Source organism: Myxocyprinus asiaticus, chromosome 20 (genome assembly GCF_019703515.2).
Source record: "Myxocyprinus asiaticus isolate MX2 ecotype Aquarium Trade chromosome 20, UBuf_Myxa_2, whole genome shotgun sequence".
Classification (NCBI taxonomy): Eukaryota; Metazoa; Chordata; class Actinopteri; order Cypriniformes; family Catostomidae; genus Myxocyprinus; species Myxocyprinus asiaticus.
The window spans coordinates 30,096,962-30,121,741 of record NC_059363.1 but is presented as its reverse complement, the minus strand read 5'-3'; the positions used below and the strand labels follow the sequence as shown (position 1 = coordinate 30,121,741).

The window sequence follows — 24,780 nt, the reverse complement described above, 5'->3', positions numbered from 1 at the left end:
GAAAACTATTACTCTTTTAAGGTGAACTAATAATTATCTTAAAAATCTTATTTCTTTAGCACTAGCCATTATTTGGCCAATAAAAGAATGCAGTTCCTCCACAAATACCACTCCGAACATACTTTTTTTTTTTATTGTTTTCCCCCCTCCATATTTATTATTCTAAAACACATGATAAAAACACAATTAACACATAAGTAACACTGTAGTAAAAATCACGTCAGAGCTCTTTCCACAGCCATCATTAGTGTACAAGCCCATATGAAAATAACATAGAAAGGGTGCATACAGTTTTGTAAGCCATTGTCATACTTTATATTCCTCTGCATAAGAATTTCCTTGGCTGAATGAAAGACAGAAACGGGAGTTGCACCATCACAACATGCCCTAAATTCATTATAATTTTTCAATATACATATCTGAACAACAACAATAAAATGCTTGGCTAAATCATTTTAACAAATGCCCATCTTCATATTTGAGCAAATCAGTCTTATCACATATATGAACAAGTGTGTGTGTGTGTGTGTGTGTGTGTGTGTGTGTGTATATATATATATATATATATATTTAAATAACAAAAAAAGACATGAAATAGTCCAGGAAGCTTCTTTTTCTCACTTGGCTTTGAGTTGGAAACAGTTTTGAATATTGGTGCATCAACCACACACACATACACCCATGCAAATAAACACAAACACATTAATTCGCACACTGCATAGAAGACTTCACTGCGGTTAGCAATAATTGGAGCCGTTACTGTTGTCTGTGAACTCCCCTGTGTCTCTATCCTTTAAAGAAGACTCTTTGTTGCCATGGAGACAAAGCCAAGTGCTTAAGTGTTTGGCCAGCAGAGACAGAAACAGGAGCTGCACGCAACTGCCCTTAAACTCATAAGCCAACAGATCCCACTTCCACTCAACAGATATGGAAACATTTGTTCTTACAACAAAATATAAGTTGATTATCTTATAATCCTTTTGTTCAAAGATGCTGAGGATGACAATAAAACCATTTTAAGTGGAACTCATAGTCCCACTACTGCTATTGCACATAAAATGTGTTTTTTACAATCATGCCCTAATTGAACATATGCAGTTCTCACTTTAACACAGGTAGCAATGTCTAAAACTAAAAGTCAGATGAGAAAAAAAAATCCACCCCCCTTAAAAAAAAAAAAAAAAAAAAAAGATAAAACAGTACAAAGCTAATAGTAAAAACAATAACAACAATAATAATGATAAAAAACAATAAATGATTATATTACTGTAAGAACAATTATTACATTCCATTGAGTATAAAAAAAGGAGCCTTTGTGAAAGTGATTGTCGTAACGATAGAAAGTGTCAAAAACATCGAAGGCATCAGCGAGATACTCCAGACAGAAAGCCCAAATATTACAACACTGGAGCTTCAAAAGACCAGGCGTACAAGCACAGTTGTGCAAGCATTTGGCGGTTACGTGGAAGAGAAAGGGTCACTTTCATATAGAAAACAGGAGGAAAAAAATAAACTTGCCCAAAGGTGAAAGTCCACCCACCCACCCACACCACACACACACCCACACCCACACACACACACACACACACACACACAGTCTTTTCCCCACTTTTGTTTTGTGTCCTTTCACAACCACAGCACTTAATCCATAATGGTTTGTTTCAAAGTACAACAATGTGTGACTTCTGTGCTGGATAGATGTGCTGTTGCCAGATGAGCTGAAAAGTGCATTTTATAGACACACAAGCATACACACACATTGCATGGCTTACACTCCTGATAGCCCTATATCTGAAGCCCCTGAAAGCTTCTATTTCTACAGCATCTACTCTCTTCATCTCTTTCATATATACATGTAACACACACACACACACATACACACACAAAGGGAGTGAGAGCCAGTCCCTAAAACTGTTCTTTTGGGATGGGTCTTGTTGGCTTGTAAAGTAAAAATAAATAAGTCATTTTTTAGCTAGTGCCAGTCTTCATCATCTGCATCCTCCTCTTCCTCTGAGGAGTCATCACTGCTAGCTCTCCGTGTGCCGGCCCCCATCGCTCTGTTCTGCTGGGCGGCTAACAAAGCAGCTGCCGCCCGCTGCTCTGCCTCCTTCTGTCTGAGTGCTGCCGCTTTCTTCTCCGCCTCAGCGTGACTCTTCATGTGAGCACTGCGGCTCTTCACCTTATAGAAGATCCTGAAAAGAGAACAGTGCTCAGATCAGCACAAAACAAATAAAAATAAAAAAAGCACCGAATCATGTGAGAGAATTGTAAAACTTTGTTTTTGCTCATTTAAAGGAATAGTTCACCCAAAAATGGAAATTCTCTCATCATTTACTCACCCTCGTGCTATACCAGATGTGAATTAATTTCTTTCTTCAGCAGAACACAAATTATGATTTTTAGAAGAATATTTCAGCTCTGTAGGTCCACACAATACAAGTGAATGGGTGCCAACATTTTGAAGCTTTAAAATGCACATAAACCCAGCATAAAAGTAATCCATCCGACTCCAGTGGTTAAATCCATGACTTTTCAAGCGATATAATAGGTGTGGTTGAGTTTTTACAGTTTTTACTATAAATTCTCCTCCCTGCCCAGTAGGTGGCGATATGCATGAAGAATGCAAATCACCAAAAACAAAACAAGAATGTAAAAGTGAAAGTGGAGAGTGATAGTAAAAACAGACTTAAATATTGAACTGTTTCTCACTCACACCTATCATATTGCTTCAGAAATCATGGATTTAACCACTGGATGGATTACTTTAATGCTAAGTTTGTGTATTTTGGAGCTTCAAACTTTTGGCACCTATTCACTTGCACTGTATTGACATACAGAGCTGAAATATTCTTCTAAAAATCTTCATTTGTGTTCAGCAGAAGAAAGTCATAAACATCGGAGATGGCAAGAAGGTAAGTAAATGTTAAGAGAATTTTCATTTTTGGGTGAACTATCCCTTTAAGGCCTATTTACACTTGGTCACTTCATGTGTTCTTACTGATCGGATTGCTATGTGATTGAAAAGCTCATTCCATTAACACTTGGCCACAACAATATGTTTACGCCAAATGGATATAAATCCGATCTTCAATTCCCTCGCTATATACAAATAAAACAGAGTTCGTGTCTGGTTCTGTTCCAGGCAGTGAATTTAAAAGATGCGCTTTATTATCGGATTCCAAGTGACTTTGCCCAGCGCGTGTGTGTCCGTGTATGGGTGCCCTGTGCGTTTTTCCCCTCTGGGCTTGTCCCTGTGCTCATGTCAGTGTTAAGTTTCAGTTTCATCAGCATCAAATAAAAGAGGAAAAAAAGATCCGTCTCTCCTACAACGTGCATTAATTTCTCTTTGTCTCTACATGACCAAGGCCTATCCAAATATTCGGTGACAGTGGTTACATTTAGCATTTTTCCTATGCAGATGCTGTGCGGTTTGGGTGGAGCAAAGTTTACATATATGGCTTTGAACAGCCAGATGCATTTACACTTGACCAGTTTCATCTGGAATGTGTCTCAAACCACCTCCTGAAGTGGTTTGAGAGATCGGATTGCAATCAGTCTCGAATGCATTTCGGAGGGCATTTACACCTGTTTTTTTCATGATGAAAATGCATGAACTGGCCGAGTGTAAAAGGCTCTTATTCTGAAAATGTTGTAGAGTAAACGTTTGAAATGTTGCCTTGGACAGTTTTCACATACAAAACGCTGAGCAGCGTGTGTGAGGCGATCCGGAACGCAGAATTTTTTTTTTTACGATGATATGAGTAAAACTTAATAGTAAATAAAAAGCTCTACATTGTAAAAAGTTATATTTTATGTGCATATACTAATGTTAGGCCAGAAATGCGAATGCAGATGCAATGCACTGCCAACATGCAGTCCGGTTGAACATAGTAAAAGCTGAAGTGTGTACATTTTTCGGTTTTTAAATACTTTCTCTGTTAACATTTTAACATGCAGAGACAACTATCAAACTATCTGTTTGTTTTAAGCGACCTGTCCAGCCCCACACAACAACACTGACTCAACCAATGGGGTTTGGAATGGAGTTTTGGGCAGGACTATCTATTTGTTCGATCAACAGCAGATAGGGGTGTATTCGTAAGGCTGTTTGAAATCAATGAACTCATTCACTAATGATTGCATGGATTTTGCGTATTTATGCGCACAAGAAAAGTTTACATGAAAATTTCCACCTGATTCACAACAGGCGTGTACGCACATGAATTTGTTGTTACCCTCATCCTAATGTCAACGAATCCGTATTATTCTAAATGAAAGAGCACCTGAGAAAATTAATAATTTGCATAAAACATGCCCAAATCATCTCAATATAAGGCCTTTCAGCACCACCGTATCTGTGCTGTTGTAAATGTGTAGAGAAAGATGCTGCTGAAGCAAAAGTCTAAAAAACATACACATAAAATCACAATATATAACAGCACAGTACAGCATTACAACTTAGAATGAGTTTATAATATGTACCACTATAGACTGACTTATTCAATTGCAAATTGGTTTGCTGTGGACTGTAGGCAAATGATAGGCTTATTTTCAATAGTATGGAAATAAACAATATATTGCTTACTAAAGCCACTTTTATACTTATTGTATATCATGTATTATATTTATAATATTTTAACAATTATATATTGAATTATTTTTAGGAAAAATATTAATATATGTGATGTATTGCAATTAATTTAATTAATCACCATATCATGTAATTAATTTGATTTAAAAAATGTAATCTATTGACAGACTTAATTATTATATCATCATTGTGCCGAAACAGTACTTTTTAGTCAGGGAGGTAAAAGATGTATTGCCACAAGAGTGTATTCAATTGCACACACAAATAGATATGTACAGAGCAGGAAACATGACATTCAACATCTGAGGATTTTTGGTTGCTAAGAGACTGTTGATTTTGACAAGCATGGATAAAATCTCAAGTCAAAATCAGATGTTGCCTTTTTAATGCTTACAACTTGAATGATCCCTAACGCATGTAACACCTACAAACCATCAAGCTTTATTGATTCACCTATAAGACCCTGCGTCTTTTTATGAGTAGTTATATATATACACATACAGAGCATTCAGAAAGTATTCAGAACCTTTCATTTTTTTTCACATTTTGTTGTTGCAGCCTTATGCTAAAATGCTTTAAATTATTTATTTTTCCAATCAAATCTACACTCCATACCCCAGAATGAAAAAGCAAAAACCAGATTTGGATAACTTTGCAAATGTATTAAAAATACAAAACTGAAATATAACAATGACATAAGTATTCAGACCCTTAACTCAGTACTTAGTTGAAGCACCTTTGGCAGCGATTACAGCCTCAAGTCTTTTTGATGAGACAAGCTTTGCACACCTGGATTTGGAGATTTTCTGCCATTCTTCCCTGCTGATCCTCTCAAGCTCTGTCAGGTTGGATGGGGATCGTTGGTGGACAGCCATTTTCAGGTCTCTTCAGAGATGTTTGATTAGGTTCAAATCCGGGCTCTGGCTGGGCCACTCAAGGACATTCACAGAGTTGTCCCTAAGCCACTCTTGCGTTGTCTTGTCTGTGTACTTAGGGTCATTGTCCTGTTGGAAGGTGAACCTTCGGCCCAGCCTGAGGTCCTGAGCACTCTGGACCATGTTTTCATGAAGGATATCTCTGTATTTTGCTGCGTTCAGCTTTCCTTCAACCCTGACCAGTCCCCCAGTCCCTGCCGCTGAAAAACACCCCCACAGCATGATGCTACCACCACCACCACCATGCTTCACCGTTGAGATGATATTGCACAGGTGATGAGCGGTGCCTGGTTTCCTCTACACATGACGCTTGGAACTGAGGCCAAACAGTTCAATCTTTGTTTAATCAGACCAGAGAATCTTGTTTCTCACAGTCTGAGAGTCATTTAGGTGCTTTTTTATATGTCTTGCGCTGAGAAGAGGCGTCCATCTGGCCACACTGCCATAAAGCCCAGATTGATGGAGTGTTGCAGTGATGGTTGTCCTTCTGCATGTTTCTCCCATCTCCACACATGATCTCTGGAGCTCAACCAGAATGGCCATCAGGTTCTTGGTCACCTCTCTTACAAAGGCCCTTCTCCCCCGATTGCTCAGTTTGCTGGGCTGCTAGCTCTAGGAAGAGTCTTGTTTGATCCAAACCTCTTCCATTTAAGAATTATGGAGGCTACTGTGCTCTTAGGAACCTTCAATGCAGCCAAAACAATTTGTAGCCTTCCCCAGATCTGTGCCTCGTCACAGTCCTGTCTCTGAGCTCTGCAGGCAGTTCCTTTGATCTCATGGCTTGGTTTTTGCTCTGATATGCATTTTCAGCTGTGAGACCTTATATAGACAGATGTGTGCCTTTCCAAATCATGTCCAATCAATTGAATTTGCCACAGGTGGACTCCAATCAAAGTGTACCTGAGCTAAATTTCAAACATCATAGCAAAGAGCCTGAATACTTATGTCAATGTGATATTTCAGTTTTTTCTTTTTAATACATTTGCAAAGATATCAAAAATCTAGTTTTTGATTTGTCATTATGGGGTATGGAGTATAGATTGATGTGAAAAAAATAATTTCAAGCATTTTAGCATAAGGCTGCATCATAACAAAATGCGGAAAAAATGAAGGGGTCTTAATACTTTCTAAATAAATCTGGTGTTTAAAGAAATCAGAACTGGATTTTTGTGGCTCTTAGTTCATGTCTGTTTGCTTTGGGGCAATCTATATGTTAATGTACTCCTAACACTTTAGCAGATTTACACATTTAAATTTACAGTCTCTTCTTTGTCGATAAATGGGCCCAAGATATTGATGTCTCATCTGTTTCACATGGGCATATGTCTAATGCTTGTCTAATAAAATACTTTTAAGAATAAGAATGCTCCCTCTCCCTAATACCACCTGGCACCAACTAGCAATAGCAAATAGGACATTACACTTGTCATACTTTGACATAAACTTAAGGCTAATGGCTATTAACAAAAATAACGGGACAAGCCCAAAGCTTTATGTCCTGCCCCAACTTCCTGTTTCAATAGGTAGTACATCACACAGAAATAAAAACTGCACTCAAACCATTTAATGTGGTCTATAATAAGTTGCACCAACACCATGTATTGTTTAACTGACCTGCCACACTTCTTGCAGGGAAATTCACCCTCTTGGTTAGTCTGTCCCTTTCCTGTACTGCTGGCCCCACTCTTCCGGCCTGTGATGTCGGCACGAGGTTTAGATGGTGGTGTCGGGGCATGACTGACCCCCAACTTGGACGGATCCCTTGTGCTGTCCTCATGACCTCTTAAGAGCAGGACGGCAGCCTAATAGGAAAAAGAAGGTTAGTCAAAGCAAGGACAGCTGATCAAATACAGATGTCTCGGCTAGTAATTGAAAGGTTGTTGGTTCAAAGCTAAACCCAAAGGTTTGACCATTGTTCCCTTGAGCGAAACTTTCTTCACCAATAGCTGGTGTATGGTGGGCATTCTGGCTCACTATGGCTCTCATCGCATCATCCAGGTGGATGCTGCACACTGGTTGAGGAGATTCCCCCAATACTATGTAAAGTGCTTGGAGTGCCTAGAAAAGCGCTATATAAATGTAAGGAATTATTCATTATTATTATTATTATTATTATTATTATTATTATCATCATCTTAAATCCAGGTTAATCCAACGGGACTGTCCCTGTAATAAGTGTACTGCAAGTTGCATTGGATGAAGTTGTCTGCTAAATGACTTGACTTCTGCAAGTCAACCTCATGACTAAAATCAAATGTCAGTGAAATATAAATTCCATATGATGGATACCACTAGATGGCACCTTAAACCAGTGTTTTCCAACCTTTTTTAGTCAAGGCACCCCTTGAGAATTTATAAAATCTTGTGGCACCCCAAGGGGGTGAGGGGAGGTATTTGCAGTGGTAAAATTCATAATACTAAAAAAATCCAAATTTTAACAACAATCTCATCTTAAATCTCTCAGGAGACTAATTCTTAACTCAATTCTAACCTCTAGTTTCATTCAGATGGAATAATTTTTTGTTTTGTTTTTTGTGTACAACCTACATTACGACCCATCTATTCAGTCATTTGTTTTCCATCAAGACATGCAATCATGTGCTGAATTACATTTATATTATTGTTCTTGGCAAATATGGTCCCTTAAACAAATACATTTACAGGATAGTTCACCCAAAAATTTAAATTCTGTCATGATTACTCGACCATTTGTTGTTTCAAGCCCATAGAACGTTCTCTCTTCTGTGGAACACAAAATGAGATGTTAGGCTGAATGTTAGTCCCAGTCACCATTCACTTTTCATTCACCTTTTTTAAACACAATGAAAGTGAATGGTGGATGAGACTAACATTCAGCCTAACATCTTTTAAGTGCAACGTGTGAAAGAAAGCCATATGGGTTTGCAAAAACATGAAGTTAAGTGATGAGATTTCATTTTGAGGTCAACTATTCCTTTACGAGTGGTGTTATCCCTTTAAAGAAAAGTAGAAACGAGTCAAAATGTATGTTATGCCACAAATGCTGTTGAGTGAGATTAATTTATAATGAACCCAGAACATTTTTTTTAAACAACCTAAAAGCAATGATTGTCATCTTCTAAATCCCCTGGCCTACCAGTTTTATTATTGTAATTTCAAATTAGCTATCACTGGGGATGAATACTGGAAAACTGAAAGATAACTTTCTGAAATTACCATGCTTTTTTCTAACCTCATGCTAAATTAAAAGGAATACTTCATCCAAATATAAAAATTGTCATTATTAACTCAACCTCATGTCACAAAAGGAGACACCAGTTTGTCAAGCTCCAAACAGCACCGCAAAAGTGTAATAAAAGTAGTTCTTCTACACTATATTCCAAGTTTACTGAAGCAATACTTTTTGTGATGAACAAACCAAAAGTCATTATTCACTCTCAAATCAAAACGTTTATGCAACTCGGTATGCAGCTCTCAAATCAAATATTTCCCTATAGCCACATTATTCAAAATTTCTCCATTTGGGTAAGACTGAAAATAACCGCATACGGGTTTACACGTTTATGAGGGTGAGTATATCAAGACAGAATTTTCATTTTTGGGTAAACTATCGTTTTACCCAATACAGCATTTTGCGCAAATCTCCCCAACTCACATTTTCAGTGGCCTGTAGAGATTGTGTCATTCTGCCCGGGCTGTTTTCTTGCTTCCTGTCACATGACCCTTCCCACGTCCTGCTTTCTTCCTCTACTTTCCGTGATTCAAATTTCTGTGAACTCTGCCAATGGAGAAAAAAAATATGACCATGTTGCACTGCTCTATATGGAATCAAACCAAACATGTATACAAGTACACACAAAGCCACAGGAACTCACTTTATTGTCTACTTCCTCCTCAGTTGTGGGTTTCGTCTCTGGCAGTTCTGCTTCTCCATATATCAGTGTTCCATTCCTGCCGATCTTGACCTGCTTCTTATACGTGTAGTAAAACTCCACACACTGAGCCACTGTCTTGGAGCTCACCTTTATGACAAACACAAATACAGTTCAGCACTTCCACACACTATTAAACTAGATTTTTTGTGTTCTTGTTTTGTTTTTTGTGGTTCTTGCTCATGCAAAACTTGGTGCCACAATGCTAATATGTTCTGGGTGGTTTCAAGTGTGGGCCTGTTGGGTTGTTAAGGTGTTCCGAGTTGTTTTGAGTGCATTGCTATGCAGTAGCTGTTTTTTTTTTTTTGGATGGTTGCTAGTTGGTTAAATGCACAATAGGAGTTATCACTCATTCTAGTAGCACAAACGGGGACACGTTGCCTACCAAAGTTCAATAGTTTGGGTTAGGTGTTAGTTCAAAGAGACACCACTTTTTAAATGAATAGTGCTGTTAGATTCGGTTCTGGCTGTGGTTATCTGAATCTTGCCAAGTCCTACCATTTTCTGCACCATGAAGAAGTCCTTCTTGTAGGCAGCAATGCCTTTATTGAAGATATGTCTTTCCTCTGCAGTCCAGCTGTCAGAGCCTGTGTGAGATTGACAAACCATCCAAGAAAACAGAGATTGTTCATGTAGCTTATAGACCAACCCCCCTCCTCAACACACACACACACACACACACACACACACACACACACACAAAGTAAAGAGAGAGGGCAGACAGCCCGCACACACACACACACATGTCCAGACAAACAATGACGCCCTGTTTTCTCCCAGGAATTAACAACATGCCACAGACACACTCACCCCCTCCTTTCCTTTCTCTACCCTCACCCATCCAAGTCCTCTACCCAGCAACCCACTCGGTCACCCAGTGATCTGTCTACACCACCCCTCCCTTCCACATATTCCACTCCTCGGCTGCTTTTGTTTACAACTGAATGAAAAAGACTGCGTGATTTGGAATGCCAGCGTAGAGGGTGGCAGGGTACCAGACCACTTATAGACATACCAGTAGGATAAAAGGAAAAATTCACCCACAAATGAGAATTCTGTATGTTTCCACCTACATGTATGATGCATTGTTTCGGTCACATAAAAGGGGAAATTTTGAAGAATGTACTGGTCACTTTTTTCAATGCAACTGCACTGAGGCAATCAAAAAGGACACAAAAGCACTATAAAAAGTGATTTCATAAGTCAAACAATAGGCTGGCTGAGAAAAAGACCCATATTAAATTATTCACTGACAATCATTTAGAAATTTCATATCACTACTTCTGAACACATGGAGAGCGTGGGTGGATGTCAAGATTTTTAGTGAATCACGACTTAAGCTTTTAAGTCTTTTTCTCATCTAAAGCTACTGTATAACTTCAGATGACTCGGAATATCGCATGCAGGTCATATGGACTACTTTTATGATACTTTTATAGTGCTTTTGTGTGCTTTTTGATGCTTGAAAGCCTCAGTCCCCATTCACTGTAATTGCATGGAAAAGAGTGAGCAGCACATTCTTCAAAGTGTCTCCTTTTGTGTTTTTACAGAAGAAAGAAAGTTATATGGGTTTGAAAGACATGAGGATGATTTTGATGACAGAAAAGTCTTTTTTTTTTTTTTTTTGGTGAACTATCCCTTTAAATCATGTTACTACCTCAGTAACAAGAGTGAAAGAAAAAGCATGCTTGACTGTAGCAGGGACTTACCCGAGTAGTGGTAGTCGGACAGGGGGTGAGCTTTGGGAAAGATGGGGTTTTTTAACAACAGACAGCTGAGGGCTCCCTAGGAAAGAGAAAATGAAAGTGAAATCAGATAGGTTTTAAAATAAAACTAGCTGTGGCGTCTTTTGGCGGGAAGGTGAGTGAGGCAGTCACAAGGGGACATGACACGGGTCAGGAAATGTTATGGTTCTGTAGTTGATATGAAGAGATTAATGAGAGAGAATTGGCAGAAAGAGAGTGCTGAGTCACACAGTGAAATTGAAGAAGGGATGGAGAAAGATGAGTGAGAAATAAAAATGGAGATACAATTCTGCGAGACCATTTTCATCTCCTTGACACCATTTGAAAAAGCCTTTTGCTGAAGGCGTTTAAACCAACTGCCTAAGTCACTAGATAATCCCACCCTTTTTCTCTCCATCCATCTCTCTCCCCCGGTCTCTCCCTATCTCTATTGTACAGTTTCTCAGGATACGGTAAATTGAGGACACATATTTTTCTGGGTCAGTGAGCTCTAATGTGAGGGGTTGTTTTGGCACTTTTTTGAAAGTGGACAGAAACTTATACCTCCTTTAATACACACCTAGTATCTGTAAACTTGACGTTAAATGCTTTCATAAGATTGGCAATTATGTTTATTGTTCACAAGCATAATTTGTACTTTTTACAAGTACTTACATTGATTTGTAGAACAAGTTCTAAAATGGTACTGTCTCTTTAAAGAACACCAGCAGTTCAGAGAGCATTTCGGTGTTTTGGTTGAGCGCACATTAATGAGAGTCAAGTCGAACAGCTTCTTTAGCGCACCCGTGCTACGCATGATCACAATGAAATGTTTAGTTTTGTTGTTTTTGATTAATAACTGACTGTAAAGAACATAAAGGATATTAAGAGACATTATTCAATGACAAATACATTGTGTGGATCCCATCTTTAAACATGCATTACACGGAACGTGTCAAACCAAACTTTTACTCTCAACATGCAGTGAAAGGATCTTGGTGCTGAACTTCTTCGCCAATACATTACTCAATCACTGGTCAATAAAATCTGAACATTGTAGAGTTTTTGCATGGAGTTAAAGATCGATCTTGGGATTTAAGCATGAATATCAAGATCTATCAGTCTAAATATCAGTTTAAAAAAAGACTGCAATGCATCGGAAAATATTACCCAGACCTACTTCACTCCATCTAAAAATATACATAATATTTTGCAAATTATTTGAATAATTATGTGTGCAGCTTGTATTAAAAGATGACAATAAATATTTATACTTGCAAAAAAGAATTTGACACACAGCATGTCCTTTAAAATTTTTTTACATGACCTTAGATATAGACTGTTTTTACACATTCATAAAACTTTTAACCCAAAGTCTTAATGTGTATGTGTAAAAATAAAATTACATTCACGTTAGCCCATAAATGATTGATTTGCATGAACCACAAAGCAACAAACAAAGATCTAGCAACTTGTCATTATGAAACCCCAGATGCGACAAGATATGCGACTATTTTGAGCAATGGAATCAACCCCCCGTTCACTTATCATCTACACTTAATCAACAACACCAAAAACCTCAAAGAGACTTCTCAGGCAGCAGAGCTGACTTTCACTTACCGAAGAAGCTATTGTTTGGATGTGAAACAGCAAAATCAAATTAATTTACAAGGCAAAATAAAACATTTAGCAGTGTAATGCATGCATGTTGATAGTAAGCTCAGAAACACAAATCAAATGTAGTGTGTCATCTGGGCATGAGCCTGTGATTGACAGGTGGTTGCCATGACTGCGCTCGGTGTGACACCTCAGCAGTAAGCGGCTGGCTGTTGTGTTGTTGCAGTCTCTGGCTCAACTGAGAGAACATTGAAAAGACTCGTATCAACACACACACCATTTGTGTTCTCAAAGTACAAGTACTGAAACACTGTTGAATGAAACAATGCAGACCATGTGATTTAAACATACATTTTCTGAAATTACATAAGCGCCTTTGTATGTGTCACTCACATGCACACTGTCTTTTCAGAGTAAATCTCCACAGTTGAATATAAATTTAATGTAATCCTGTCAAATACAGGAATGCACTGCCTTTTAACATTTTTATTTAACACTTTTGCCTATATACTGGATAGCAGGGATGTGCAAAACATCTTTCAAAATCAACCAGTCAGTGGGTTGCTTAACAACTAGTCGAATAATTGGTCTTAGGGGAGGCAACGGCTAAAAATGTCCATCTATATAGCTGTGGTGGCGGTGCTTTAAAAGGTTATTAATTTAATCAACTTTTCCAAGAGGGTTTTAACATGCAAAAATGTAACATCTAAAGCAGCACCCTGTCAGCACATTAAAGTACCTCAACTAAAAACATCATACCAAAAATTCTTTTTTTTAATCTAATCACTAATCAACCCCACTAATCAACTAGTTGTTGAATGACTAGCTCATCCCAACCCATGCCAACTGGATTGACATACAGTAAGAGAATGGGAAATGCTGCAGGCTGGATTCAAACTCCCATTACCCACATGAGCACCAAAGCTCAGCATGTTGTAGAACATATGCTAACCAGGCCACATTTCCGACAGGAATTCGCTCCCTTGGCTGATATATCCACTCTATCAACTTTGAAAAACTTTCAAAGGTATAGTTCATCCAATAGTAAAATTCTCTCATCATTTACTCGCCCTCATGCCATCCCAGATGTGTATTACTTTCTTCTGCAGAACAGGTAAAGATTTAAATATATATATATATTTTAGCTCTGTTGGTCCATACAATGCAAGTGAATGGTGACTAGAACTCAGAAGGTCCAAAAAGGACATAAAGGCAGCAGAAAACCAATCCATATGACTCCAATGGTTAAATTCATGTCTTCAGAAACTATATAATAGGTTTAGGTGAGAAACAGTTAAATATTTAAGTCCTTTTTTATTATAAATCTCTACCTTTCACCAGCTCCAACCAGTAGGTGAAAGTCACTTCCACACCAGAATGTGGAAGTGAAAGTGAATTGTGAAATGTGGATTTACAGTGGAAAAAAGGACTTAAATATTGATCGGTTTCTCACCGACACCAGTCCTTTAGCTTCTGAAGACATAGATTTAACCAATGGAGTCGTATGGATTAGTTTTATGCTGACTTTGTGATTTTTGGAGATTCAAAGTTCTGCTCACCATTCACTTGCATTGTATGGACCAACAGAGCTGAAATATTCTTCTAAAAATCTTCTTTTGTGTTCAGCAGAAGAAATAAAAGTCATACACATCTGGAATGGCATGAGAGTAAATGATGAGAGAATTTTCATTTTTGGGTTAATGATCCCTTTAAATATTTCCCAATCGACCAACCCATTCTCTGAAGAGTGAGATCAGTTTAAGGAGTGGAGCAGCTGGTTTGATTAGCACACAATGTTGCAGCAAATACGCTTAAGCTATTCCAGTGTGGCATCACAACAATTTCAGCTCACCCAGATGTCACCCTTGCATTCATACAGGCAGTGCATGGCCAGCTCCTGATTGGTCCCTCCACCGTTCAACGCACTAGAGCATGCAAGGTGCATGAGGTCATCCACTGCAAAAAGGCAGAAAGAGAGAGTCATGGATTCTTAAAGACAGTACTGAAATGAAATAATGGCAAACTGTAAAAATTTCACAGCAAGTTTTATTCATTCAGTTCAACAGCGGAAAAGTAAAAGGAGGATTGTGTAAGTTTGTAAACCTCTCTGCAGTTGTCCAGGATTGGCCTCCAGGTCAGGTAGTGGCGCCCACACCAGTTCAGCCTTGTGTAGGTCGTGCTGAGCAGCCGAACGCGCTCTGTGCTCTGGAATCTCCGCCTGGTACCGCAATCCAATGTTTATCCGACTGAAAAAGAGGGAGAACATAAACATGCTGCTATAGTGAAATGTATATGTGTGTGTGTGTGTGTGTATATTATATATATATACACACACACACACACACACACACACACACACACACACACAACATTAAAACCACCTGCCAAATATTGTGTAAGTTTTTCTCGTGCTGCCAAAACAGCGCCAATCTGCACCTCAAAATAGCACTCTGAGATTATATTCTTCTCACCACAATCGTACAGAGCGGTTATCTGAGTTTCCGTAGACTCTGTCAGTTCGAACCAGTCTGGCCATTCTCTGTTGACCTCTCTCATCAACAAGGCATTTCCGTCGACAGAACTGTCACTTAATGGATGTTTTTTGTTTTTGGCACCATTTAGAGTAAATTCTAGAGACTGTTGTGCGTGAAAATCCCAGGAGATCAGCAGTTACAGAAATACTCAAACCAGCCCATCTTGCACCAACAATCATGCCATGGTCCAAATCACTGAGATCAAATTTTTTCCCCATTCTGATGGTTGATGTGAACATTAACTGAAGCTCCTGACCCGTATCTGCATGATTTTATGCACTGCTGCACACAATTGGCTGATTAGATAATTGTATGGATGATTGTTGGTGCCAGATGGGCTGGTTTGAGTATGCAAAATTATCAGTTTCTCTGGATTTACTATTTATAGGTATGTGTTTGAGTAAAATTAATGTTTTTGTTTTATTCTATAAAGTACTGACAACATTTCTCCCAAATTCCAAATAAAAATATTGTCATTTAAAGCATTTATTTGCAGAAAATGACAACTGGTCAAAATAACAAAAAAGATGCAGTGTTTTCAGACCTCGAATAATGCAAAGAAAACAAGTTCATATTCATTTTTAAACAACAAAATACTAATTTTTTAACTTAGGAAGAGTTCAGAAATCAATATTTGGTGGAATAACCCTGATTTTCAATCACAGCTTTCATGTGTCTTGGCATGCTCTCTACCAGTGTTTCACATTGCTGTTGGGTGACTTTATGGCACTCCTGGTGCAAAAATTCAAGCAGCTCGGCTTTGTTTGATGGCTTGTGGCCATCCATCTTCCTTTTGATCACATTCCAGAGGTTTTCAGTTGGTTCAGGTCTGGAGATTGGGCTGGCCATGACAGAGTCTTGATCCGGTGGTCCTCCATCCACACCTTGATTGACCTGGCTGCGTGGCATGGACCATTGTCCTGCTGAAAAAACCAATCCTCAGAGTTGGGGAACATTGTCAGAGCAGAAGGAAGCAAGTTTTCTTCCAGGATAACCTTGTATGTGGCTTGATTCATGTGTCCTTCAGACGAATCTGCCTGATTCCAGCCTTGCTGAAGCCACACTGATCCTCCACCAAATTTCAAAGTGGGTGCGAGACACTGTGGCTTGAAGGCCTCTCCAGGAGTCGGTCTAACCATTGAACGACTAGGTGGAGGATCGGTGATGATCTTCTTCAAGGCTGGAATCGGGCAGATTTGTCTTTGTGAAGGACACATGAATCAAGCCACATACAACATACAGCCGGGTCAATCAAGGTGTGGATGGAGGACCACCGGATCAAGACCCTGTCATGGCCAGCCCAATTTCCAGACCTGAACCAACTGAAGACCAGCATGTGGACGCTCATGCTACTCTCCACGATCCACGCACAACTTACCACGTGCCCCATTGAGAGCAACAACCACTACAAGGTTACCCCATGAGACTCTACCCTCCCTAGCAACCGGGCCAATTTGGTTGCTTAGGAGACCTGACTGGAGTCAATCAGCACACCCTGGATTCGAACTCGTGACTCCAGGGGTGGCCAAATATTGATTTCTAAACTCTTAAGTTAAAACATTAGTATTGTGTTGTTTAAAAATGAATATGAACTTGTTTTCTTTGCATTATTCGAGGTCTGAAAACACTGCATCTTTTTTGTTATTTTGACCAATTGTCATTTCCTGCAAATAAATGCTTTAAATTACAATATTTTTATTTGGAATTTGGGAGAAATGTTGTCAGTACTTTATAGAATAAAACAAAAATGTTAATTTTCAGGAAATCCAGAGAAACTGATAATTTTTGCAGTGGTCTGTGTGTGTGTGTATGTATATATATATATATATATATATATATATGTGTGTATGTATGTATGTATGTATATATCTTCTCTTTACTGTTGTACATGAAACTGGTGTTGAGCGGGTAGAATTCAATGAAGCTGTCAGCTGAGGACATGTGAGGCGTCTATTTCTCAATATATTTTTTTTTTCTCACACACACACACACAGACACACACACACACACACACACACACACACACACAGGCAGCCAAAGGTATGGAATAATGTACATATTTTGCTCTTATGGAAAGAAATTGGTACTTTTATTCACCAAAGTGGCATTCAACTGATTACTATGTATAGTCAGGACATTAACATGAAAAATTACTATTACACTTTTAAAAATAATTTCTTAACTTCTTAAACTACTTCAAAGAGTTCTCTTCAAAAAATCCTCCACGTGCAGCAATGACAGCTTTGCAGATCCTTGGCATTCTAGCTGTCAGTTTGTCCAGATACTCAGGTGACATTTCACCCCACGCTTCCTGTAGCACTTGCCATAGATGTTGCTGTCTTGTCGGGCACTTCTCACGCACCTTACAGTCTAGCTGATCCCACAAAAGCTCAATGGGGTTAAGATCTATAACACTCTTTTCCAATTATCTGTTGTCCAATGTCTGTGTTTCTTCGCCCACTCTAACCTTTTCTTTTTGTTTTTCTGTTTCAAAAGTGGCTTTTTCTTTGCAGTTCTTCCCATAAGGCCTGCACCCCTGAGTCTTCTCTTTACTGTTGTACATGAAACTGGTGTTGAGTAGGTACAGTTCAATGAAGCTGTCAGCTGAGGACATGTGAGGCGTCTGTTTCTCAAACTAGAGACTCTGATGTACTTATCCTCTTGTTTAGTTGTACATCTGGCCTTCCACATCTCTTTCTGTCCTTGTTAGAGCCAGTTGTCCTTCGTCTTTGAAGACTGTAGTGTACACCTTTGTATGAAATCTTCTGTTTTTTGGCAATTTCAAGCATTGTATAGCCTTCATTCCTCAAAACAATGATTGACTGACGAGTTTCTAGAGAAAGCTGTTTCTTTTTTGTCATTTTTGACCTAATATTGAGCTTAAGACATGCCAGTCTGTTGCATACTGTGGCAACTCAAAAACAAAGACAATGTTAAGCTTCATTTAATGAACCAAATAGCTTTCAGCAGTGTTTGATATAATGGCAAGTGATTTTCTAGTACCAAATTAACAATTTAGCATGATTACTCAAGGATAAGTTGTTGGAGTGATGGCTGCTGGAAATGGGGCCTGTCTAGATTTGATCAAAAATGACTTTTTGCAAATAGTGATGGAGCTGTTTCTTACATCAGTAATGTCCTGACTATACTTTGTGATCAGTTGAATGCCACTTTGGTGAATTAAAGTACCAATTTCCTTCCGAAACAGCAAAATCTGTGCATTATTCTAAACTTTTGGCCGCCAGTGAAAATATATATATATATATAAAGGCGATTTGTAAAACATCTCATATATACACATTTGACAACAAAAGGCTGTTACCTAGAATCAATGTTGCAAGCTTAAAGAAACACATTTGATTTTATAGTATTCTTTATTTCTATATATTTTTCAAAATGTAGGGATGGAAACCTGACAACAATTTTAGGCCACATGCACACTAATTTGTTTTCATTTGAAAACTCAGTTTTCAGTTTCCTAAAGCTGGCACCACACATTTTTCCAGTGATTTTCTGGTGTGAGCTTCATTTACACAATTGCCAGCCAGTAGGTGAGAGATGGAGCACGCATTAGCATCTGCCAGCGGGAGGTCATTAATCACATAACCGTCAGGAATTCTTGCTGAGTTAATGGCTTCAAAAACTGAAAAAGCACATCAGGCTTGCTTGGAAAAAAAATCATACTGTTGCCAAGGCACCTCTTGTGTTCTCCTCAAGTGACCAAAGAGCTTCTTCTTTAACTGAAAAACTGACAACACATCAAGCTGATCTAAATATTTTCATCACACTTGGCTGCATATCACAAACACTGACTGAAATCCATAGTGATTCTGCCACCAAGCGTTTCTCCTGCATTTTTCTCCTTCACTAAAATGACTTAAGAGATCAAAAAGCGGAGGCACAACAGACTGCTTTAATGGAATGTAATTTCTTTACTCACTGAAAGCTGCAGATGGACATACACGTTCTACGACAAGCCTTGAGGGGATAAATACACAATCACACACTATTACAATTGTTTATACTCATGCAGTACTCCTGTTGTTATTTTGGCGAGCTCCACATGACAGGGAGTCAGAGAGAGAGAGAGAGTTGTGGTGAGTTGGTATGTCTGTCACCCCTCCACCATTCTTAATCGCCAAGTGTGTCATACCTCCGACTGGAGAGAACGAGATCTCAGCGAAACAGTCATGCATGTGTGACACCCTTGGTCAAAATAGAGTTGTTTGGAATCTGCTAGTGTGGCGCCAGATAAATGCCATTGCATAGGGAGCATTTTCTAAACTGTTTGGGAATAGGGAAACACTGTTCTAGTGTAGATGAGGCATACATTTAAATGAAAACATTTATGTGGACATGGCCTTAAAGGTATAGTTTACCCAGAAATTATTAATTTACCCTCATGCTATCCCAGATGTGTATGACTTTTCTTCTGCAGAACTAAGACTATAGAATTAAGATTTTTAGAAGAATATTTCAGCTCTGTAGGTCCTCACAATACAAGTGACTGGATGCCAAAATTTTGACACTCCAAAAAGCACATAAAGGCATTATAAAAGTAATCCATATGACTCCAGTGTTTTAATCCATATCTTCAGAAATGATACGATAGGTGTGGGTGAGAAACAGAAAAATGTTCTGCCCAGTAGTGGGCAATATGCATGCAGAATGTGAATCACCAAAAACACATGAAGAAGAATGTGGAGATTGACTGAGCAGGGAGGAGTATTCATTGGAAAAAAGGACTTAAATGTTGATCTGTTTCTCACCCACAACTATCATATCACTTCTGGACACATGGATTTAACCACTGGAGTCTTATGGATCACTTTTATGCTGCCTTATGTGCTTTTGGAGCTTAAAAATTCTGGCACCCACCCACTTGCATTGTGTTGAGAAATTCTTCTATAAATCTTCATTTGAGTTCAGATGAAAAAGTCACATCTGAGATGGCATGAGGGTAAGTAAATCATGAGAGATTTAAGATTTTTGGGTGAACTATTCCTTTAAGGGCAGCCTAAACAGAGTTCTAAAATTTAACAGTTTGAATCGAGAGTGGACTGAAGTGGAACAAAAAGAGATCAAAGTTCACTTTAAGGGCCAGGGACAGTGTAAATGCAGATAAATTTTCCCATTTGTTGTGCCTTTAAGGAGATTATCGGTCATTTTTTAATTGGGAAATTCATAATGGCTGGTAAGAAAATGTGGAAGTTGGAAAAAAAAAATATATAAATAATATCTATATCTATATCTATATATATATATATATATATATATATATATATATATATATATATTATATATTATATATATATATATATATATACACACACTATATTGCCAAAAGTATTCGCTCACCCATCCAAATAATTGAATTCAGGTGTTCCAATCACTTCCATGGCCACAGGTGTATAAAATGAAGCACCTAGGCATGCAGACTGCTTCTACAAACATTTGTGAAAGAATGGGCCGCTCTCAGGAGCTCAGTGAATTCCAGCGTGGTACTGTGATAGGATGCCACCTGTGCAACAAGTCCAGTCGTGAAATTTCCTCGCTACTAAATATTCCACAGAGTGGAAGTGATTGGGAATGACAGCAACTCAGCCACGAAGTGGTAGGCCACGTAAAATTACAGAGCGGTGTCAGCGGATACTGAGGCGCATAGTGCGCAGAGGTCGCCAACTTTCTGCAGAGTCAATCGCTACAGACCTCCAAAGTTCATGTGGCCTTCAGATTAGCTCAAGAACAGTGCGTAGAGAGCTTCATGGAATGGGTTTCCATGGCCGAGCAGCTGCATCCAAGCCATACATCACCAAGTGCAATGCAAAGCGTCGGATGCAGTGGTGTAAAGCACGCCGCCACTGGACTCTAGAGCAGTGGAGACGCGTTCTCTGGAGTGACGAATCACGCTTCTCTATCTGGCAATCTGATGGACGAGTCTGGGTTTGGTGGTTGCCAGGAGAACGGTACTTGTCTGACTGCATTGTGCCAACTGTGAAGTTTGGTGGAGGGGGGATTATGGTGTGGGGTTGTTTTTCAGGAGCTGGGCTTGGCCCCTTAGTTCCAGTGAAAGGAACTCTGAATGCTTCAGCATACCAAGAGATTTTGGACAATTCCATGCTCCCAACTTTGTGGGAACAGTTTGGGGATGGCCCCCTCCTGTTCCAACATGACTGCGCACCAGTGCACAAAGCAAGGTCCATAAAGACATGGATGAGCGAGTTTGGTGTGGAAGAACTTGACTGGCCTGCACAGAGTCCTGACCTCAACCCGATAGAGCACCTTTGGGATGAATTAGAGCGAAGACTGCGAGCCAGGCCTTCTCATCCAACATCAGTGTCTGACCTCACAAATGCGCTTCTGGAAGAATGGTCAAAAATTCCCATAAACACACTCCTAAACCTTGTGGAAAGCCTTCCCAGAAGAGTTGAAGCTGTTATAGCTGCAAAGGGTGGGTCGACATCATATTAAACCCTATGGATTAAGAATGGGATGTCACTTAAGTTCATATGCGTCTAAAGGCAGATGAGCGAATACTTTTGGCAATATAGTGTATATATAATTTTTTTACTACCATGATAATTTTCATTAATCAAAGAACACCAAAAACAGAGTTAATTACATCACTTGCAAATAATTTGCAATAAATAAAAGAACAGGGACAACACTCAATTTCAATGTAATCCTCAAATCAGATTGCAGAAGTGTTTTCACTGAAACTAAACTATGTACAAAGATACTAATTAATGCAAATCCAAAATCCTTTGTGGCCAAATACACAAGTCTTGTTCTTGTAGACTTGTGTTTGATTATAGGACAGCTAGCCACAGGGGAATATTTGAGGTTCAGAGTGTGTTGGATGCAGTCTTCGTGGCAGGATTTAGTGCTGCTACTGAAACATGCCTGGAAACAATTACAATCCACACTAGTTCACTGCAAATCTAGTTTTTGTTGTTTGAAAGTGTCAAACATGCTGCCTGGAATTAGCACTATAATAAAGGTTGCATAAAGTTAAATTAGACTAACATTTCAATACATTTGTTGCATGTCTCTATTGCCAGTTCTTTTTCAGAGAATTGAAGCAATGGTATTCATGAGTGTAGACTTTGACCATAAGTACTTTGCATAAAATTAACACCCCGTGTTTTTCGAAGCCAAATGTTCCAGTGTCTGAGTGCCAAGGTCTGTGGATAAGGCAAGACAGATTTTGTTGTATCATTTTGTTCCAGGATGCTTTCATCTTGTATTGGCCAAATCCAACATGAAGGAATCAGCAGCCATTCACAAAGAGCGAAAGAGAGAAAGAATCTCAACTGAACAGAGCTCTGACCATTAGATAAACCAGCTGGTACCAGTCAGAGTTGATATCCCATGATTCTCTCTGCTCAGTCTCCATCCCCCATCTTTTTGTTGTCCTTAAAAAGATGGCTTTGAAATATCCCAGAAACCCATTCAGATATTGTCACCCCATTAATACACTAACAAAACTCTTCTGCATGATACTGTTAACATACATAAACGCAATGAACTATAACCATGAATTTTGCATTTGCAGAGTCCAGACAACAGTTTGCCACTTACAAACAATGCACACTGCAGGCTAACAGTACTTCAAGGCATAACGGTGCATGCACAAACAGGCAAAAACAGTATAATAAAATCACCTTGTACAATTTGTTTTAATCTTCACTGTAGCTACATTAACTATTTTGCAATAAACTGTGAATTCTCTACATTGAGCAAGTGATTTCACTTAAGATTAAGAGTTGGACAACATATACAAGGGCACATATAAAAGTAACTTGTTTTCCCTTAAATATTTTTTGTTCTACAGACCCCAAAATATCGTTTACAACTGTACATCCTTGTACTTCCAATGTTTCCAATGCCAAACATCATGAAACAAATTTCTATTAACCACCAACTTCTCAAGACAACTGATTCTCAGTCAAATGTATAAATCTTTAGTAGTAGTAGTAGTTTGAGTCATGGGCATCTGCAGGATTTCATCTGACGGTACGCACAGAAATCTGTCTTATACAACCTTATATTTAGGGGTGTCCAGAGGCATGCTCCTCCGGGAGATTTATTTTCTCGAGTATGAGTAGCATTCATGTAACTACTGGCTAAAGCACTTCTTCCAGTAACCGTTCAGAACAAACTAAAACGTAAACGCAACACAACAGAGCAGAACGCAGAGCAGAACGTGTCTCGAAACGCGTTTTTAACAGCTGAAGTTAACTTGACACGGTCTCATGAGAAATGCTAAAAACACAGTGAAATGTGGCACAGTTGTCAAAAGACACCCATCTAGCGAATGTTTACATGGAAAACAATTGAAAAACAGCGCAAGCAGACCCAAAACCACATTCAGTTTGAACAGCCCCTTGTTTACATGACACAGCACTAGCTGAAGTTTCTTAAAGTTACCTCTCAAATAGACTTTGGTTTCAGTTGATTGTAGGTGAATTTCCACTGTATCAGGCACTGTTTGTTCTCTGTATTCGTAAATATCCCGATACAGTTTTACTCTGCGAAAAACCGCTCCAAAAGCTTCAGTGAGAGAGCGCTCCAAACAAATTGTACTGAACCACAAATTGATTCAGACCATTTTGCAAGCCCATTTGGCCTATTCACTGAAAAGAATCGACTGCAAATAGGGCATTGCTAGTTCTTTTAAAGAGACAACAGAAATACAGAACACACTTCATGACTGGTGAAATAGTCTGAGTGTAAGTGTTTCTCAGGTCAGTTGGAGCTCTCATGGTACGCAGAGTGTGTACGGCCGTACAGCTGCAGGCGCCACTGTTTGGAGTTAAAAAGCTTGAACTTAAAACAGCCCAGAATCAACCAAAAATGTGATAAATTGCCTAAAAGCCTTAGCTAATTAGAGAAAATTCTGACGCGTGATGTGTAATAGTGTGTGTACTTACGGCTCAATGCTGACAGGTGTAGCCTCACTCATAGCAGAGAGCACTGGAGGTGTTATATCACTGCTGTCTGTACATATACAAACAAAAAGGAACTACGTAAAAAGCCTTTCTTAATAAATGTCCTCCTAATCAAGATTTGCATTACAAGTATCTCTAATTACACCCTGTTTTTCTTATAGACTTAAATATGAATACAAACTCTTTTTGAAGGTTAAGCTAATTTCTAACCCAAATACACAACCAAGTGATTAGTAGGGATGCACCAACATAATTTTTGGCCGATACCAACAACCAATAATTATTTTTGTGTTGGCCATTAACTAAAATTTCAATCTACAATTTTGAATGCTGAAATCAGGCTTCAAAACTAATTATAAAATGTACAGTAATGACAACTGTTGAGTACTAATATAACCTGTCCTAGAATTATTCATCTATATCTACTATATCTATATCTTCTTCTATATCTTCTAATATCAGCCTAATGAGACTGATGCAGATAATTCAAATAAAAGGCAAATATTGGCCAATCAAT

At 38.7% G+C, this 24,780-nt stretch overlaps 1 protein-coding gene across 2 annotated transcripts in view; it reads right to left on the bottom strand.

Moving 5' to 3' along the window:
* Positions 1–1,547: 1,547 nt before the first annotated feature.
* Positions 1,548–24,780, bottom strand: part of LOC127411302 (mitotic deacetylase-associated SANT domain protein-like) — a 54,725-nt gene continuing 31,492 nt past the window's right edge. For both annotated transcript variants that reach the window (XM_051646780.1, XM_051646781.1), the window contains exons 5-13: positions 24,246–24,312; positions 14,882–15,024; positions 14,631–14,734; positions 11,147–11,222; positions 9,936–10,024; positions 9,381–9,527; positions 9,161–9,283; positions 7,141–7,328; positions 1,548–2,192 (exon numbers count right to left, since the gene is read on the bottom strand). In XM_051646780.1, coding sequence (XP_051502740.1) covers positions 1,973–2,192; positions 7,141–7,328; positions 9,161–9,283; positions 9,381–9,527; positions 9,936–10,024; positions 11,147–11,222; positions 14,631–14,734; positions 14,882–15,024; positions 24,246–24,312 — 1,157 coding nt within the window. In that variant the 3' untranslated portion in view covers positions 1,548–1,972. The remainder of the gene's footprint in view (positions 2,193–7,140; positions 7,329–9,160; positions 9,284–9,380; positions 9,528–9,935; positions 10,025–11,146; positions 11,223–14,630; positions 14,735–14,881; positions 15,025–24,245; positions 24,313–24,780) is intronic.